At 43.0% G+C, this 12,155-nt stretch overlaps 4 protein-coding genes across 4 annotated transcripts; 1 reads left to right on the top strand and 3 right to left on the bottom strand.

Moving 5' to 3' along the window:
- Positions 1–43: 43 nt before the first annotated feature.
- Positions 44–497, bottom strand: O0I10_007011 (uncharacterized protein; the record flags this gene model as incomplete). The annotated part of the gene is made up of 3 exons (XM_058487031.1): positions 44–119; positions 175–311; positions 366–497. The coding sequence occupies 3 exons, from the start codon at positions 495–497 to the stop codon at positions 44–46; spliced, it is 345 nt and encodes a 114-aa protein (XP_058342108.1).
- A 595-nt stretch (positions 498–1,092) lies between these two features.
- O0I10_007010 (uncharacterized protein) lies at positions 1,093–5,623 on the bottom strand (the record flags this gene model as incomplete). The annotated part of the gene is made up of 5 exons (XM_058487030.1): positions 1,093–2,372; positions 2,432–2,879; positions 2,928–4,670; positions 4,736–4,858; positions 4,922–5,623. The coding sequence occupies 5 exons, from the start codon at positions 5,621–5,623 to the stop codon at positions 1,093–1,095; spliced, it is 4,296 nt and encodes a 1,431-aa protein (XP_058342107.1).
- A 909-nt stretch (positions 5,624–6,532) lies between these two features.
- On the bottom strand, positions 6,533–9,585 carry O0I10_007009 (uncharacterized protein; the record flags this gene model as incomplete). The annotated part of the gene is made up of 8 exons (XM_058487029.1): positions 6,533–6,690; positions 6,762–7,242; positions 7,303–7,392; positions 7,458–8,400; positions 8,457–8,592; positions 8,644–9,128; positions 9,209–9,487; positions 9,560–9,585. 8 exons carry the CDS (start codon positions 9,583–9,585, stop codon positions 6,533–6,535), a joined length of 2,598 nt encoding a protein of 865 aa, XP_058342106.1.
- Positions 9,586–10,452: 867 nt separating this feature from the next.
- On the top strand, positions 10,453–11,995 carry O0I10_007008 (uncharacterized protein; the record flags this gene model as incomplete). Its single annotated transcript, XM_058487028.1, has 10 exons — positions 10,453–10,540; positions 10,608–10,800; positions 10,870–10,899; positions 10,959–11,003; positions 11,066–11,120; positions 11,181–11,226; positions 11,292–11,336; positions 11,398–11,714; positions 11,780–11,836; positions 11,894–11,995. The coding sequence occupies 10 exons, from the start codon at positions 10,453–10,455 to the stop codon at positions 11,993–11,995; spliced, it is 978 nt and encodes a 325-aa protein (XP_058342105.1).
- Positions 11,996–12,155: the final 160 nt, after the last annotated feature.

The following is a 12,155-nucleotide window of genomic DNA, read 5'->3' as shown; positions in this document are numbered from 1 at the left end:
GTTCACTTGAATTCAGCCAATCCCTGCATGGTGCACTTTACCTCTAGGTATTCCCAATACCATTATTGCTGCAAATAACCTGGTATTCATCCGATCGAGTATGTGCTGCTGCTGTTTCCCTGTGAGACTCGTTAATCAGCCAGTCTTGATTTATAGATCCAACATCATGCATACCAATCAATCGCCAAAGGAAGAGAGTGATACTTGACGACGAATGCCTTGAGCGATAGATAAATCTTGATAGCACCAAAGAGACATATAGCATTGTTGTTTGTTGCTGACGTGATATACTCATAAGAGAGAACAGCAAGCTACAATAGATCTAAAGAGTTAGATCGTCAAACATAAACACGTCAAACGTAAACGATAAAGCAAGTGCATCGCTTGGACGTACGTGTTGTATAAATGGAGGTCGTGTCAAGGGTAGATCGCGTGTACTTGTTTGACAGATATAACTGTAAAGAAGCGCCATTGTAAAGCCAACCAACGCGTGCCATGTCCACCATTGACACCGTGTATTGAAGGGAATGGCCATAGTGAATGCTCTTTAAAAGGTAGATGGAGTTAGTGTGTGTCTTATAGAGTGAATGGAGTTGGACTTACCTTTGCGAAATGTAGAAGGCGAAGAAGGAGCATTTTTCTTTGTTGCTCTCGCCTGCTGCAGCTGCATTTGATTCATTGTACTCCTGTTATTGCTTATAGCTTAGATCGTATACTCCCAGATTATATATACATACCATTGCAATCTAATAAATCGCAACATGGATGTATGTGGATGATTTACGGTATTGAATCTTGGGTTCTTCACGGTGAAATGAGATCATATTATCACAGCAGTGATATTAACCCCACTGTTGAACTGACGGCTATTACGACCTCCCTACAAAAGTTAGCAGCATAGAGACGAGATCAATGATATCCAACTCATGAATCCGTACAATACAGCACTTGTCAGCCTATTTTGATGTTCATTCGACCACTTTACATACAATGGATTACATAGAAGGAAAAGTTACAGGTTCATTGAATAGCCATGTATCTAACAACAGTAAAGCTTCTTTATTTGGAGGTTCCTGATGCATTATCAACATGTTATGGAGCAGGTTGATGGACTCTAGAAGGTCTTATGAAGCGGGCTTGCCTTCTATTGTATCTAAGATAATAGCGTGCTATCGTACACATGTTCTCAGCCGCGTTTCCATCACGATGGAATATACGATTGCAGGTATTGCAGCGAACAACTCTGAACGTCCTGAATTGTCCTGAATTGTCAACTCTTGATCTTGCATCACCAATCCTTGGAGGACGCCCTAAATATTCAACGTTCTCATTCACCGGTAGCACTCCTCTACTCTTGATGCATCTGCAACAGGTTTTCGATGTCTTGTATTCATCAACACGTGTTAACGCATGTCTCATAGGTCTTCGGCGTCGCGCGTTGAGCTGGCGAATCTTGCGATATAAGGCTCTTGAAACTTTGTGATCCATAGGAGAAGGTTGACCTTTTCTTGCTTTTTCACTCAAACCATCCATTCCGAAAGCAAACACCAGAGGGCGAGTATCAACTTCTTCACGAGCTTGTGCAGCTTGATTTATTATCAAGCTACATGTCTTATCGAGGGCGGATTGTTGCGACATCTTGTTGCTCCAGTTTCGCCTTAAAACTGATGGATGGGAATAGAACTCCATCAGTCTCTTCCCTCTGTTGTGTTCTTTCAAGGCTTGTAAGTAAATGTGGTAGTCGGCTAATGTCCCATGTGTTGATCCAACCGAAAGCTGCTGTTCAATCCCCAATATATCTTGATCCGACCTTCGCTTTCTTTTTTCCAGCCATAGAACCAAAGCTGCTGTCTTGCCGTACAGAAAATTTCGCTTCACTACAAGCTGAGATCCAGGTAATGTTGAATCTGTTGGACGAAACACGCTTGCAACGGCGCAGACTTCACCAAAGTCTAGGCCTACAACCCCTTGGTAATGGATGCTTAGGTCAGGATCCGTGGTTGGTAGTGGATGAAAGTCATGGACAAGATGCTCTCGGGTTGTACGCCGTATCTCCTTCAAATATCTTGCGCTCATATCGTCTCTTTTCCCTTTCTGCCAGTCAACATATATCGCGGATACTGTTATGCCATTCGTGGTAAAGTATGGGCGCGCAGTAAACCGGCGTTTCGTGTTTTGGTGGACATCATCGTGCTCCGGTATTTTCTGGTTTAACCACCTTAAATAATTGCGGTTTGATAGACTGACCCTGTTGACGTTTCCATTCATGCTGATAACAGTTCCACAATGTTTGATGTCGTATAGCTCATCGAAAAGATTCGCTGATGAAGCGCGTTTCAACTGGTTGACGTCCTGATTCAAGAGGATTATTTCTAATAAATTGAAAACGAAGATGTCAATACAGAGAAATTCACATGACCTGACGTATTACCATCTTGCAGCTCGTTAATCTGATTTTGTAGTGGTGCATTTGGTTGGACTTCAAATTCTCCTCGCAATTGTTGCAGGTTGGCATCCTTCTCATCAATGTATGAGCGCGAGAAGATATCGAAATGACGTAAAAGCTCTTTCTCGACGAAGGAGTGGTTGATCGGTATGTGTACTTGACCAAATTGTTGTAAAGGAGCCAACGGAAAAGTCATTAAACCAGCGCATTCTTCAAGCATTCTTGCAGACAAGCCTAGCAGCGGTCCACCATTTTTCGATTGGACACGACCAAAGAATGAATCTTCTAGCTCCAACTCCGCATCATCAAGATCGAAGATTATTTCTTCATCATCACCACTAGGGATAACATTGCTTCCTTCAGCAGCAGTTTCATTGGCGGGTAAACCAAGGCATTGTCTTAAATTTAATCCACCAACATATGGAGCGATTACCTAATGACATGGTTAATATGCGTTATGACATCTCCAAGCTTTCATTACCTCGCGTTCATGGTCTATGAACCCTTGAATTCCTTGTTGTAGGGGAATTGGAAGGCCTTGCACCATCTGAGCCATGTTCGTCGTGTCTTGTTGCTCGTCATTCTCGGTTGTTTCTTCGCCATCATATAGAGGAGTGTCCCATATAGCATTGAATAGGTATTTCACCAAATTGTTGATATCTTCGGGCCAATGATCTGGAGACGTCGATTTTCTCACAAGCTCAAGTCGGCAAGTGTCGACATTAAAATGCCGATTCTCATCTGCATAATATATACGCATCTTCTCCACGAAATCTCCAATTGCCTGCACAAGATCCTCAGCAATCGCTATTCCTTGTATTGGTTGGTTGTTGTTGACAGCGTTAACTAATGCTTGAACACATTCTGTCGTATTCGGCCACCCCACGGGACCTTGAGCTTCTTGCTTCACCCTTTGGGTTAAATACACCACGTATCGACTTTTGAAATTCCTTATGGTATTGGCGCGGAAAACCTCGTCAAGATTGTTGGCTGTTTCAGTAACAGCAAGGCTCATGTAAGAATAAACAGGCGCGTTATCCAACATCTGTCCAAGCTGATGGTGCCATATCTTTCTAGCCACCATTAAAACGTTTCGAGCAAAACCCAGCTTGACCATATTGTTGTGTAATGCCAGGAAAGATGTATCATCTCGGTAAGCTTTCAAGAATGCTTTGTCGTTGTTTAGGGATCCATCCTCATTGAGTAAATCAAAGTGTCCTTCGTGATATTCCATTCCTTGAGCTTGTAAAGCCTTCGCCCGGTACACCCTCTCATTGGGATCATACTTTGCAGCACAGATCAAGAAATCACGCCAAAGATTTGCGCTTTGCTTGTCGAAAAAAAGCGCATTAAACTTGTTTTTATGTTGCTGATCCAGATGGAGGTTTGCAATGCGTATAGCAACATTGGCCATGTGCAAGGCAGCATAACGCATATACGACATGTCTCGTGCGATGTTTCTTATCACGTGTGTAACAAGACCAGCTTGGCGAATCGCCGTCTCGTCGTCTTGGTCATAGAATGTTTCCTTTGCTACCACACCTTTGGATACCCGTCGTGTCCTCTTCCTTGCAGCCAGCACCGAAGAATACAATCCGGCTTGGGCTGTAACGATTCCCCTTGAACGATACGAATACGTTCCTTGGCTTCCTCCCTCATTGTTTGGATGCCTGAAAGATTGTTCATCTGGAAACTCTTTTTTCTGGAACGCCTTCTTGTGAATTCTTATTTGCTTCTTTGGACGCTTTGATTCTTGTGCTGGTGGTGGTGGGTCAATCCTCTCTTGTTCAGTGTTATCGATATCAATATCGAAATAATCATTGTCACGTCGTAGAGGAGTATACCGGGATCCAGGATTCTGTACATGATCACGTGCAGGAACAGGGCCTCCGTAAATCCAGATTTCGTTCCAAAGGGCTCCTTCTGCTTGCGGTGGAGTAAATCTTATCTCTCCCAATGCAGGACTTGGTAAGCGGGGACGACAAAACTGGTAAAGAGCTATTTGAAACCGCAACACCACACGGCCATCTAGTTCTTGAAATCCTTTCTCCATGGCTATCTTGCTAATGAGAACATAAAGGATCCCGATTGCATCGATATCTTCAGCGAAATTGGGTCGTAATTGTTGCATGTATCTGATAATAGTGGCGAAGCCAACTCTTCGCTCGTTGGTGGCATAGTCATTGCCACTTGTTGCTGCTATGACAGCGAATTCAGTTTCCGCCTATCATGCAATTGTATTATGTCAGTAACTTAGCTATGTACCTATGTCATATGTATGAGACTTACCCTATCCTTGACCCCAGGAGCGTCCAGATTCTGATACCCAAGTTGCTGTAGCAAGCGTGCTTTGGATGTAACTTGCCCTTGGCCAAAGCGATCACCAAGATTCCAGTCAAATTTGGTTATACGCTACAGTAGCAAAGTCTTTAGCACACTAGTTGAATTACATCACTTATGCTCAGTTGTACATACGGAGATGTCATTCGGTCCCTCATGGTAAGCAAAAAGATCACCATCTTTTGAGATAATAGCCTTCACTTGATCGTGGTACAACTTGGCAACATGTACGACAATGGGATCAGCTTCAAATTGGGCAGTAAAGTAATACACCCCTGGTTGTCTTTGTGGATTGTGTACATCAAATAGTTCCACATTAAATTGGCCGACTTGACGTCCATTCAATGCATTTGTCATAGCTTCCTTGATAGCGTCGGTAAAAGTGATCCATTTGTAGGCAAAACGCCTGAGCATACGGTCAGAGAGAGTATCTGGTACCCGTTTCAGTGCTTGATGATAGGCGTCCCGGCGTTTTTGATTTCGATTTCTGTGCGTGTCGTTTTTGGCATAGAGTCGCTCCCCATCAATGACGAGGATAATAATCCTATCTCCGCCAGTTTGTTCCTGCAGTCTTTCTAGTCGTTCAATTACTGCATCAACAAAGTCATTGACACGATCCGCGACTGCTTGAGCATGTTGCTCAACGTTTCTCCTCCCTTGAAGCAGTTCACGAAAGACTGGGATTGCAATAGTTTCTTTAAGAGTCTCGAAAAACTCGGCACAAAAGTCGATTACAAGCACATTGATTTGTTGTTGTTGAATGTATTGTAGAATGTTGACATCGGTATCAATCAGATGCTCGCGTCGCATGTAGTCATGAATTCCGAGGATAGTCATTGGTCTATATGTAATATGGTTAGTTAACGATCACGGGCAAAAAATTAAGTCATGCTATAGCTTACAAGTAGCGGTTTTTTGGTTTTGAATGTTTCAAGAAGAGAGGAGCTGTAAAAGCATTATACTCGTTTTTCCACATCATATAATGCGCGGACCGCCGATGACCACTAAATCTTAGTCTATCAGCGAGATTTGCTTATCAAACAGGTTACCGACCTGTTCTCGGAATTACATACAAACATGGAGGTAATGACAGCTTTGTCGTCATGAATGGTAGCAAGTACATAAACGTTGTCAATGCATTGCAAAGTTGTAGTACAATGTTCACTTATCAATGACAACTGTTGCTGTTCCAAGTGTGCGCTGATAAGTTAATGGATGTACGTGACTAGTGACTGACAACAAGTCCATAATAAGGGGATGTAAGTGGATGAGTGGATGGGTGGTGGTGGAGGGGCTAGTTCATTCATTCATTCATTCATCCACCCCGCCCTTTATTAAAAAAATAGGAATCACGTGTTGAGTTATGAGTTAGCTGCTAATTCACAAAAAATGGTATCAACTTTACACAAAACACTGGAATATTCTAGAGACTACTTGTCGTATATACTTCTCTACTGCTGCTGAAGCTACATGATCATCATCCCTTCGATTGTCACAGTTTTCCAGCACTTCCAAGTTCCCTTTGTTTCTGAAGACTACCTTGCACACACATATATATTTCAGCACTATCAACCCCAGGTTTCTACCTTTTGGTCATGCATTGCATAATGGTCAAGTTGGGATAACACATAGATGACTACAAGACTCTTTTTCACGCGTTGTAGATATCCAGCTCATTCCATCCAATATACCAAAGTGGCATCCATTATGTACTCATATGATGTATATACGTTTGTATGTAAGCTTTTATAACTGTAGACCAAAACGACACGGGGTTGGGTGGGTGCGGTCTGCATTATCCAAGAATTGGAGTTGTTGAAGTTTTGAGAATACATCTGGATGATAATCAAAGTCGTATGCTCGAGAAAGTACTTGGAAAGCCAACACATGTCGAACCACCGAGGCTGATGATAAGCTTTGAATGAGTGGTCTTTTTCCCCCTTCTTCATCCATATCGCTTTCATTTCCTACATACCTGTAATCCTAAACTTGTTATAGTTCACTAAATGGGTACTGAGTCGTGTACGTAATTCGTTGTCTGCGTCAGGAGGTTGTGTCGTGTTAAAGGTGCCGTTGCCATGTTGTTGTTGCTGATTACTGGTAGATGTCAAAATGGATGGTAGCTCGGCATTGAATACAAGATCAGATAAATAAAGGCCGAGAAATGGAATACTTCCACGCGCATCTGTAGCATGGATAGCATCATCATCATGAGCGTGCGTTAAGATGCTTTCGACGGCGGATGCTTCAGCAATGTCTTCAATGGCTTTACTCATAGCAGCACGGATGTTCTTCCAATTGCGAAAGGGTTTGGTCAATTCCTTGAGGTCGTCCAGCACTTGCATCTCGTATGTGTTGACACGTTGCCATGTCTTTTCCAATCTTGATACGGCTGGTGATTGAAGACCCAACAATATCTGCATGAGCGTGCTATAATTCCTATGCATATAACATTTCTACACAATGGAAGCGAAGATCAGCATGATGTATCCATCATCATCACTACTACTACTCACCAAGGCAATTCGAATGTATTTTTCAATCACACGCACACGAAGTTCCAAAGATTGTGATTGCACGATTTCTGAAGTCACCCATTGACATGTCTATATTCGTGTTATTTTGTTGTATCTACCTACTCACACACACATACACACCCCTTGATACTTACCCTGTTAAAATAGCCAATCAATTGCTCCACGCCCGATTGCTCCTTTGTACCATCATCCACAATGGGTGATCTTGACGCTGCTCCCGATCGTCGATCCTTCCACCTTAATTCCACCAGCTCATCCCAAGTGACATATTGTAGCATTTGCCGTTCAATCATGCAAAATTGCTGTGCAACAGTTTCAGTGCGATAAAACAAGATAAAAGGACGATAGGTGGACTTGCTGTTATTGGAATCACTCCCAAAGATGGTAGCTGATAATCGTTCGATGCCCAAAGGAGAGGTCCGTAAAAGGCGATGCGATGGCGAAGGAGTGAGATTAGGTGGATATGAATAATGAGATTGGTGACGGGATGATTTTGTTGTTGCTGTTGCTGTATGAGATGGTATAGGCGTGGATATGGATGGTTGAGGAGAAGGATAGTGTTGGATATCATCGGATGTCGTAGAAGTTAAAGATGAGGATGCTCGATGCCACATGGAACGTTTGATGCTTTTGAGACTTGAGCTTACTCGAGTAGCCCAAGGTGATGAAATGGTTGTTGAGGATGAGGAGGATGTGCTATTCGGTCGCCCATGATGTTGTGCTTTTGAACTTTGGATGTTGCCAAATCCACTATCTTTACGACGATGTTCCTCAATCATGCCCCCGCGGCTGTTACTTGATCGTCGTGTATCAAAAAGCCCAGGCGTCGTGGACAATGATGCTCGATCACATGAAGATTGGATGTCTTCATCCATCCTTCCTTGTTTCTGCTTCCGTTGTCGCTTGAACAAGTTCCTGAGGCTCTTGATGATACGTGCATCACGAGGTGATCCAAGAATAGTGGGATGACTACGCAACTCGGATAAAAATGTGGACAGGATAAACCTCAATGTACGCGACTTTGAAAAGTCGTGATCCCAGTAATGCGTCAACCAGTGTCGAATCACCACAAACGTGCTGTAAAAGAAGATGAATTAATAACCAAACAAACAATGCAAAGCATTCTTACATACCGTATGCGAACTAAGGATCGGTCATCCGTATTTTCCAGTAATGCCCATCGAAAACGAAGAATCAAAAGCTTGCATAGCTTGATGGATGATAAAAATTGGCGATAGGTCAAAAAGAAATCCATCATGAATTCTGAGTCTATTATCTCGATTAGTACCTCTTTCCCTTTAACAAGGTACAAAACATTACCCATTTCACTTGTCAGCTTTTCAACGAGCTTTTCCACTGTAGCAGAAGTCATCACCGTGGTATCATCATCTCGATTATTGTAGGTGATGAAGCAAGGGAGGTCTTTGGAAAGAACATCGAACACATGGGGATCATTCTCGATAGGTGGCGTTGGGAGAGGCACGTTGTCATTGTTGTTGGCTTTGGTTGTGTCGATAGTAAGCTGGTTGTCGTCATAAATATCGGTTGTTGTGTTGATGCCATCGAGTTGTTTTGGTGATGCGTGGAGCGAAGAAAGTTGAATGGATGGTGTGCTGCGTTGCTTTCGTTTATCCAAAGTACGTTTGCGCATGAACATTTTTGAGAGCTTGTTGGAAGCAAGGTAATCTTGAGTGAAGGATCGAGAAGAATACAACATGGGCACGGGTGGTTGTCGACGTTTTTGGTGTTGTAGTAATTTGGTGGGTGGATCTGGCATGAGCTGCACAACGTCGCGGGATGAATACCTAGTATACGTATAGCACGTGATGAACGCGTCAAAAGGATATCCGTGATTGTAAGGACTACTACTACTTTTACTACTTACTTTGCCATGTCATAGGGGCAGCTCAATGTGTTTGTAGTGACCCATCCATAAATGGTTGCTAATCTCAGGCACTCTTTGCTGCTAATAGGCTCGCAACATGAACTATGGCGTCGTTTTGGTAGATCCTCAGTGGGCGAAGACACAAAGGTCACCACGGGTGAAGTGGGTGTTGATATGTCATTGTAATGGCACAGGCGATCGGGGTCAGATTGCAACCAGGCCTTTGTGTCTGCAATGGTGCATTTCAAGGCAAGATCGTCGAGCGACTTTGAACGTCGTCTGTAGAGTAAAGAGCATGCTGTGGTGGTCAGTGAATGAAAAAAGCTGTCAAAAAGGTGCACATCATATTACTTTAGCTGACTTTCGACAGCAGGCATTTATGAAAGGGACGTCGACAATGAAGAAGAATGAAGCAAAGCAAAACAAAAGAAAAAGATGGTTGTGGATAGGAAAAAAAAAGAAAAGGGAGAGGAAGGGAGAAAAGGATATGATAGTTCTTTCTTGTCTCCTCCCAACAAAGACACACACACTCTCTCTCTGTTATGATGTTGTTTCCAAATATGTCAAGGTTTCGACAGGTGTGATACTTGATGTATGTAAAATGTGCGTGTGGTGGTCGTGCGTGTGTGTATTGCTATGATGAATGTGTTGGCTAGCAACAACAGCAAGAACAGCAGCAACAGCTCCTTAAACAACAGTAAATGTAACTACAGCCAATTGAGAACAGGACCATCTTGCATCTGCATTTTCTTTTTCGTTACAGCGACCCTCTTTGCATCTGACAAGCATTATCACGAGGTCATTTCATCTTCATTGTTGTTGTTAGTGTCGTTGCTATGATAGGGTCTCCATTGTGTCGGGGAAAGCATGAATGAATGCATTAGCAGCATGTTGGGGGGGTGAAGTTGTTCTACTTTTGAAAAAGAATTTGGGGGTGGGGGTCTCCTCCTTGTCACTTTCTCTCCCTCTTCTTGTATGTATATTAAAGGGATAATATAGCCCATTGTAACGCTTGTAGTAATACGTATAGATAGATTCTCAACCTTTTCTCGTTTGTTTGATATTAGAGTTTACAATACCCACCACCACCTACCACCTGCTGCTGTCTTAATGATCGTTAGTTAATGGAACAAAGAAAGTACATGATCCTCCATGCACCCATCCATAATCAACATTTATCATTGTGATGATCATTCCCTGCATAACAAGACTGCTCTCGTGATATTACGGGAAACATCTCCAATATGTCAACTGAGTCTGTGGTAGTACAAGGTCTCATTTTCTCCCAGCACACACAACTTATTGCATTGCTTGCGGTGAAACATTGTGTGTGTGCGCTTTTCTCTCTTGCTCTCTCCTCTCTTTATGACCGAGTCACCACCCTCCATATCCAATGCAGCAGCTGTGGTGCGGCAACGTTCTTTACGTGTACGAAAGACTCTACGCGATCTCATCAACAAGCCCAAGCCCGTCAAGCAACAAAACAACTTGACATTACCACTGCCCCACTTGCCAGATGACCAACACCACGAATCCAACCCATCAGTACGCGAAGAATACGTCTATGATATTCTATATGAATGTCAACGTGGGCAAGTAGAATAAGGCAACCCATGCATGACAGCACGATTGTACTGACGACACACACACACACACGGCAGTTCTTGGGTAGTGGGCTACAGCTCGAAAACGTGAGAAGCTTTTGACATTGGTTTATGCGTGCTTGTTTCTCATCCATTTGTGTCTATAGTCTCCTCCAATTCGATCCTAATCCTTGGTGCGATGCTGATATGCAGTATGTTACATGCTACAATCCCTCTTCGTATATACATACACTCATCCAGTATGCTCTTTTAGATATACCCCAATGGACACTACGACTTATCAGTTACCGGATCCGACATGGCAATGGGTAAAGTTTATCAATTGATATCTCGGCAAAAAGGCATTGACAATGATTGGGTCACTTTAGGTCACCAAAGAATGGATGGTGGATATGTCCGGTGATGTAGATGAAGGTAAATTGATTCTAATCCCCCTGCTTTTACTTTAAGCATTCTCATCCATGTATACGCTCAATTAGCGGGATGGCAATACGCTCTCAAGTTTCATGGTGCAGTATGGCATGGTACGTGTGTTTGCAGTTCTCATTCAAAAGAATCATCCCATTAATGACGTTTTCGTTCTAGGCAATTACAAGCATTTTCGATCCTTTGTCCGACGTCGCCGATGGATTCGTTTAAGACGACGCTTAGTACCAGTGGAAAGCGAGGAGCAAGAAGAAGAAGAGACGAAGGACAATGAACAAAAGTTGATCAACGTGGATGACAATGACAGCGGATTTCCACAATCATCATCATCAACGTCATCCTCATTTCAAGCATTGGATAATCCACAACATCTCAAAGATGAGCTCGCCAAATGTCGATTGGATAGAGAACGACTCAGGGTACTAGGTCAAGTAGTGTCTATGGGTGGTAGCACATCGGAGCAACTTTTGCGGCAGGTATGTGTATGATGGAAGAAAAGGGATCCGAGAAGACATTTCCTCTCATGCTGTGCAACCACTAGGTACAAGAGATCCTTGACACGCTTCAATATGAATCCTCCAAACGGCAATTCCTCGAGGTTTGTGAATGACATGAATCCTTTTGGCATGTGCTCACTCATCTATCATTATCATAGCAATTGTTCAAGACACGTCCCGAGTTAGGAATGGAAGAGAAACGTGCATTACAATCACTGCGTTTTTACACTGATACCCAAGCCATCTTGGACACTTTTTAATTCTCTCGGCTTATATACTCCCATTCTTTCCCCTCTCAATACATCTATTGCATCCATAGCTCACACATACACATCTCCTTCCTTTTTGCATGCATGACTCCAAAAACAAGATTCCACACAAAATAAAGTATACTTTTGGTACAAGACGTATTTATGATCT

This window comes from Lichtheimia ornata (assembly GCF_029851405.1).
Source record: "Lichtheimia ornata isolate CBS 291.66 chromosome Unknown scaffold00033, whole genome shotgun sequence".
NCBI lineage: Eukaryota > Fungi > Mucoromycota > Mucoromycetes > Mucorales > Lichtheimiaceae > Lichtheimia > Lichtheimia ornata.
This window is presented reverse-complemented; position numbering and strand designations above follow the sequence as displayed.